This window comes from Nicotiana tomentosiformis, chromosome 2 (assembly GCF_000390325.3).
Source record: "Nicotiana tomentosiformis chromosome 2, ASM39032v3, whole genome shotgun sequence".
Classification (NCBI taxonomy): Eukaryota; Viridiplantae; Streptophyta; class Magnoliopsida; order Solanales; family Solanaceae; genus Nicotiana; species Nicotiana tomentosiformis.
Window position 1 is genome coordinate 69,961,818 of NC_090813.1, and position 7,531 is coordinate 69,969,348.

The 7,531-nt window shown below is 39.3% G+C and overlaps 1 protein-coding gene across 1 annotated transcript; it reads left to right on the forward strand.

Moving 5' to 3' along the window:
- The first annotated feature begins 271 nt into the window (after positions 1–271).
- LOC104088856 (rac-like GTP-binding protein RAC13) lies at positions 272–2,270 on the forward strand. Its single transcript, XM_009593598.4, has 7 exons — positions 272–737; positions 864–951; positions 1,162–1,271; positions 1,389–1,452; positions 1,576–1,640; positions 1,782–1,847; positions 1,964–2,270. Exons 1-7 carry the CDS (start codon positions 639–641, stop codon positions 2,063–2,065), a joined length of 594 nt encoding a protein of 197 aa, XP_009591893.1. The 5' UTR covers positions 272–638; the 3' UTR covers positions 2,066–2,270.
- Positions 2,271–7,531: the final 5,261 nt, after the last annotated feature.

The following is a 7,531-nucleotide window of genomic DNA, read 5'->3' on the forward strand; positions in this document are numbered from 1 at the left end:
TGTACATGGGCCAATAATAAGCTCAAACGCGGTGACTGTCAACCAGATAATCCGAAAAGCCACCCATGATAATTAAGAGTGACATCCTAGTATAAACTTTGAGGCCACCATCCTAATTTTTTAAATTTCTGTTTTTTGACAACTTTCTTAAATATATTCTATTTTGATCATCATAGAATATAGTCCAATTAAGCAATCTTTCCCCTCTTTTGATCATATAATACAATCGCTTCGTCAATACTTAAACCAACTAACACTCGCCACTACACCTACTTTGCAGACCTTTCTTTGTTTCTTTTTGCGTTTCCTCCTTTTTTCCTTTAGCTATCTGGCCTTGAACTTAAAGGAAAGTAAAAAGGGTCGTGTAAGCAATGATTGCTTAGGTGTATAGACCATCCAATATGCCAACCTCTCCATTGCCCAATATCATTCATTAAGTTTCAAAATCCAATTATTTTTACTTAAACATGTTGGTCTTATCATTATGAGCAAAAAGAGAAGTATTTGAAGAATATATACTAGCTAGGAGATGTATCAGTGAATAATAAAAAGAAAGTATTTCTCATCTTAAGTCCTTGGCTTTTCAAGAACATTGAGAGAAGAAACCAAACTAAGTTGCAAGCAATAGCCAACAGAAGATGACTACTGCTAGATTTATCAAATGTGTGACAGTTGGAGATGGAGCTGTTGGAAAGACTTGTATGCTAATTTCATACACTAGTAATACCTTTCCTACGGTAATATTAATTTGTTTTCTTATCTTTTCCTTTTCCCTTTCTTTACTTAAATTTCCTCCTCATTTCTTGGATGTTATTTTGTTGCTCTTTCGTGTTAATTTCATAAGAATGTTGTTTGATATATAGGATTATGTTCCAACGGTGTTCGATAATTTCAGTGCAAATGTGGTGGTGGATGGCAGCACCGTTAACCTTGGCCTATGGGATACTGCAGGTACATCTATTTCACATATGAATTTGAACTCAATCATTAATCTTTTAATTTGTTTTAAAATTAGCACTATTGAAGGGAATATTTCCTGCAATACTTCCCTTTGGTGGAGAAGGATTTTGATATTATGCCTTATTTTACTCGTTCATCTTTTCTCTTCCTTCTGGACGGGATATTGTGATTGAAACTTGAATTCTTGATTGTGAAATGCAGGACAAGAAGACTATAACAGGCTAAGGCCACTAAGTTACAGAGGGGCTGATGTCTTTTTGCTTGCTTTTTCTCTAATAAGCAAGGCAAGCTACGAGAACATTTACAAAAAGGTTACCTATTTGACTATTTCTGCCCATATAAGTGATTTTTTGTTGAAAGAAATCATACAAGTATGATAAATCTGTCTTAATTGTTTCCCAAAAATTCTCGTTGTTGATCATTAACAGTGGATACCTGAGTTAAGGCACTATGCTCCTACTATACCAATTGTTCTCGTGGGAACTAAACTTGGTAAGATTAATTTAATATTTCATTTATATAGATATAATTTTTTGGAATAATTAATTATAAAAACATATATTATAGCCTAATATGCAACCTGATTTATGCCTGTTTTACAACTAATGATGTCAGACCTTAGGGAAGATAAGCAATATTTAAGTGATCATCCAGGGGCAACTCCTATAGCAACCTCCCAGGTGAGTCCAACTATGGGAAGATTAGCAATTTTTTTACTTAATAATAATAATAATAATAATAATAATAATAATAATAATAATAATAATAATAATAATAATAATAATAATAATAATACTTACTAATCTGTTATTTCTGCTTAGGGAGAGGAGTTGAAAAAGATGATAGGAGCAGTTGCCTACACTGAATGCAGCTCTAAGACACAGCAGGTAATTAACAATTCCATTATAGCTTTAATCAATCATTAAACATCATTACACGTTAAATAAACAATCTTATCGACTCCTAATTTTCTTTGATATTTCTGTTTTGGTGGAATTTTCAGAACGTGAAAACTGTCTTTGATACTGCAATAAAGGTAGCCCTGCGACCCCCTAAGATGAAGAAAAGACCGCAAAAGCGAAGGACATTATGCGCCATTCTTTGAATTTCTCCTACTCTGTTTCACAGCCTTAAACTTTCGACTACTATTCAACTACTATGTTCTTATGATTTTGTAACAGTATAAGAGGAAGAATCTCAGTTGTAATTTTCCTTTTTTGTATTATTTAGTTGTTAGGTGAAGTATTAAAGTTTCTTTTTAAACATTTTTTTCTTTCTTTATATATAATAAAATCTTGTAAGTTGTAATAGCTTGTTCCTTTCTTTTTTCTTACAATTCTTTGTTACCCCCCCCCCCCCCCTTCTGTCTAATTCCCAAATTTCCCAGTTCCTACTAATCAGTTCTTTTATTTAATTTTTTCCTTATTCGCGTTCTTATTATTATCTGTCCTTTAAGGGTTTTGCATACCCATTCAAATGCTTGTACTGAATAATCCGTTAACTAGTGATACTCATAGAATTTTGTATATTCCTTAAATGAGTAATTCAGTTTTAGTTTTTGAAAACATATTATAGACTTATTCAAAACATGTCCCCCCGGGGGGGGGGGGGAGAGAGAGATTGGAAAAGGTGGAACAAACAAGCTACGCATAGAATTTTCAAGTCTGTCCATGGTCCAATGCATTTTATAAGTTAAAGGCTCCTAGAAGTTAATTAGTGACCGCTATTTTTGACATTTTGTGTGAGTTGTACCAAATTACTGTGGCATATCAAACGGAGAGTTGAAGAAATAATCGACAGGCTATACTGCTTGTTACTTTGACTTCTCTCGGCCGCTTTACATAAACCAAGATCCGTCGAGTGTTGGGAACATTGTAAATTAATGTTGAAAATACAATTAAGCAAATAAAAAGGAACCTTCTCCAATTGCTTTTTAAATTAAATGGTCAAACAACTAAATAAAGAAAAAATAGTCAAGCAATTCGACATGTTACAACCTAAGTTTTAGGTCTTACGATGTAAAAAAGAATTTTTACGTGTCTAACAAAAATCAAAGGCCCGCAAATTAATGTTTAGCGTTTGTTTGCATGCTAAAACTTCACATGGAATGTTGGTTTAAGGAATGTGATAACCCTCAAATTGGATAACAATTGAATTTGTTAGTGGTTATAAGGACATGTGGATTAACTTGATACAAAACGATAAATTAGATTACAATTAAAATAAATAGCGATAAAATAACTGCAAACACAGGAATTGGATGATTTCACCTTAAGAATGCAGGCCACCCTTGAGTTGAATACACTTTTATTGACAGAAAAATATCAAAGAGTAAGAACTTGAAGAATATATTGCTTATCAGTATATGTTATCATGTTCCTCATGAATTGTCAAGTCCCCTTTATATATTAGGGAAGATCTACCTTTTAAGGGTTTATTTTATTATTCTATAAAAGGCAAAAATCCTTGATTTGTTGATCGTTAGTTCCCTTTTTGAGTTGTTTCATGATTTCTGTCATTATGACTGGTTAATGGCGAGAATTACGGACCCCTGTCGGATGAGTTGGCAAAGCTTTCTTCGAGGCCGTTGGAAACAGGACCGGTTACGCCTTTGGTAAACTCGAGGGCAAATCTGATGGTTTCGATGGCTTACTTTAACAATGCTTTGGGTTCGATCATAATCACTATGTGTCGATCATGGCCGATGGTGTTAGACGTCATATCGATCTTCGAGCTCGACTTCACCCGATCACAGATATTTCGACCCTGGCCTAATCAGGGAATTCAGAAGCTCGATCGAATATCGAGCTCGGTATTACCCATATACAGAAAGTCTCCTCATTCTTCGGAGAGTAGATGATGAGGAACGACATGAGCCTCAGATTCTCACTTCGATATATCATGACGCAAGTGACAAAAATATGACGTCAAAATCCATTTGTTTTTTGAAGAGTAATTGATGAGAAATGATACGAGCTTTCGATTCCCATTCCGATAAATCATGACGACGAATTCATGACCTAACTGACAAGAATAGTTGAAATGTCCCGTCGGCCAGTCTCCAAGGCACTAAATGTGTGTCAGTTAATGGTCAGCCACTTCGGGATGTAAACCGCCAATTTGAGAAAATTATAAATATCCATTAATCCATTCATTAGAACTATTACATTCAAACTCTTCTCTTGTGTTTTAAGAAAGTTTTATCACCTTCATCTTCTGGTTTTCTAGCTTAGCCTCAAAACTTCTTCTCTTCTAGTTCATTGAAAATTTACATAAGTTATCTGCTAAGCTCGCCTTCTATTTTACCAACACTTACTTTTCTCCACTGTTTATAAGAAATGGCAAAGACTTCAAAATCAGATCCTCAAGAAGAAACCCCTTCTTCCTCGAAACCATCTGAAAATATTTCGCCTACTGCTACTGAGGAACCAATACCGGAACCCCCTCTAAAGTCGTATGTCCCTGAGGGGTGCCTAACCGGCGCTGACTTCAAGATCAAGAAAACCTCCTCGGTATCGGGCTGGTGCGAGTCGGTCTCAAGGTACATATGTACGATTACTGCCAGTGTCCTTAATAAGGTCAAGAAGGACTGTAACTGGGTCGATAAGCTTGTAGTGGTCCCTACCCCCGAGGAATCGATCGTCACCCACATGGAGGGATTTTTAAGTTTTTACACTTACCCTTTCATGTTGGGTCCTTTAGATCCAGTTATCATAGCCTTTTGCATCATGTTTGAGGTGACTCTCGGGCAGATTCATACTTCATTTGGAGGATTGTGATTCTGCTTCGTTTCTTCGTGAGCAAGCTCGAGGGGTGTCCTTATACCATCGACCACCTTATGCGCATGTATAGACCTCGACTCTACCGAGGGGGATTAATCAAGCTCGCACATCGAGCCACTAAGGCCTCCTTCTCGAGTATCGACGAGGATCGGGACCGAGGCTGGTTAGGACCTCGGACTTAATCCCGGCCGCGGATATGCCATTTCCTGATAAATGGATCATGAAAGGTAAGTATAAATTTTCCCTTAAGATTTCTTTTATTGCTTTTCTTTTTCCTCCCTTCTTATTGATATTTTGTGATGATGCAGTTGTTGCCTAGATGACGGATGCGGTTCCTCGACTCAAGGAGTGGGTTGAGGGTATCGTAACATAGAGATCTTAATCCGATCGCTCATGGAGTGATATCTCGAAGGGTAAATGGGAGGCCCGTTCTCATGGTGAGATATTACTATATTCAGCCTTACATTTTACGTCGTTGATTTCTGAATTGATGTACTTTCCCTTTGCAGGTTTATCAAATGATGTCGAAATGAGGCATCCATTCCCTGATGATGATATTTACACCGAGGCTCCTGCTCCAAAGCAGGACAAAGAAAGAAAAGGAAAAAGGATCTGAGTTCTCCGGGCTCTAAGAAGAAAAGGCCGAGAAAAAGATTGGCGCGTAAGCCCAAGGGAAATGCCAGTGGCCGAGTATTATCCCCGGACTCACCTTATCGATTGAGAGATGAGTCCGAGGAGGAAGGAGAAGCCTTTGATCTCGTGAAAAGTATGCTGCAGCTCGAAGGTCAAGGGGTCTCCAAATTTCATCATGTCGGGGAGGCCGAGGTGGAGGAAAGAGTTGAGGTTTCCCGAGATGCGGGCAAAGACTCACAGGAAGCAGGAGGTCCGATAGAGATTGCTGAGTCGCCCTCGTTCACAGAGTCAATGTTTAACGAGGACCAAGCAACAAAAGAATGCCCCATTGAGGGAGCCCATAGATCAAATGACCATTTTCGTCATTTTTTCGATGGCATGGATTCGACGGCCGTAGAGGATGCCATTGGATTTGGCGATCTAGAGATACCGAGGAAGAGCTCACCCTCTGAAGCAAGCGGGCCTTCCTCGAGGCCAAAATTGATCGATCGATTCCCTGCCCCGAGTGCATATCCCGATCGAAAACGCATTGTTGTTTTTTCCCTTCCTGAGGATGCCCGGGTCCTTTTCGCCCCCATAGGGATGGCCAGCTATCTTCGGTGCCTGGTGACCGAGGATGATCAAGCTAAGATAAACGGTGTGGATGCACCCTGCCTGTTCAACGAAGCTCAACAGGCGTTGAATCGGGTAACTTTGAATATCCCTTTATTAAGTACTTGCAGGCTTCGGTAACGTTTTTTTTTATTAAATAATCGTAACATTTTCCTTTCCGTATGTAGGCCTCGGTACTTCATCACGAGGCTTTTCTCTGATACCGAGAAGAATTCAAACGCCACGAGGTCGAGACTCAGGAGCTCACTGCGAAGAAGGATGCTTACAAGCTTCTTAGTGAGAAATCCCAGGCTGAGCTAGATGCAGCTCGGAAGGAGCAAGCCGACTTGGTCGAGCAGGTAAGAAGAGTTTTTGAAGTTAGTCATGATAAGTCAGACACAATAGCTGACGATCCAAACCCGCAGGTTCAAAAGAGGCTTGACCAGATCGAGCAGCTTCGGGGGGAGGTGGATACGGTCAAAGCTGAGGCCGAAGAATAGAAGAAGAACATGGATCGCCTGGCCTCGGAGAAGGACACTGTCCGGGCTCAGTTGGCTTCGGCTGAGGTTCAGATTTGGGTTGAAAGGGAGAAAAACTTGGTGCACGCAAAAATGATCGATGGTCTTCAATCTCAGTTGAACTCGGTTATCTCCAGTCAGGAGAATCTGCTAAAGAGCTTGAGTCGTCCAAGTTAGAGGTTGTCGTGGTCAGGGCCGAGGCCGATGATAAGGTGGACCAACATAAAGCTAATACAAAAGTGATTCAGGACCAAGCGAGAAACATGGTGAAGCATGCGAGGTGGCAATCCCAAAGGGAGGCCCTCGAGGGAGTCCATGCTCAGAATTTTGACATATTTGATGAAATCAAAAATTCCAAGATATACGAAGCCAAGGCCATGAAGCTGGCTTATCCTGAGAAAGATTCTGAGGGGTCCGAAAAGTCGGGTGAGTCTGATGGTGGCAAAGACCTCGTAGGTGACGACGTAGCCCCCGATGAAGATTAGGCCATTTAGGAACCTTTTGCTTTTTGTACTATCTTTTTGTCGAGGTCGTTCGACCTTTGTAAAAATATGCATCGGGGCTATTTATCCCTTGTAAAGAAATTTTTATATATCTAAGTCTTTTCCCTTTTACAGCTTTTGAATTTTGAATTTTTCCTTTGCTTTTTTATTTGTATTCGCAAAGGTCGATATGTCTTAGCATGAAATAACTAGGTTGTGATCTAAGGTTCGAACAAACCTTGCCTTTAACATTATTTTGTGTTTAGGAATCGGAGGGATTCGGTGTTACCGAAACTTTTCCCCAAAATAGTTTAGGTTTATGGTTTACCAAGGGTAGCCTTTAGAACCGGTTATAAAAAGAAATTTTGAAGGCCTTGTTTCTCGGACGTCTCCGAGCCGTGTTAATATGGCCGTAGACTTTTTAGTTCGGGCAATGCCAAATAAGCTTCATGTCCTCGGGTGTTTTTAAACCAGAAATGGCCTTAACCTTTTAATTCAGGCAATGCCAAATAAGCTTTGTGCCCTCGAGTTTCGTTAACCCGGAACGGCCTTAGCTTTTTAATTC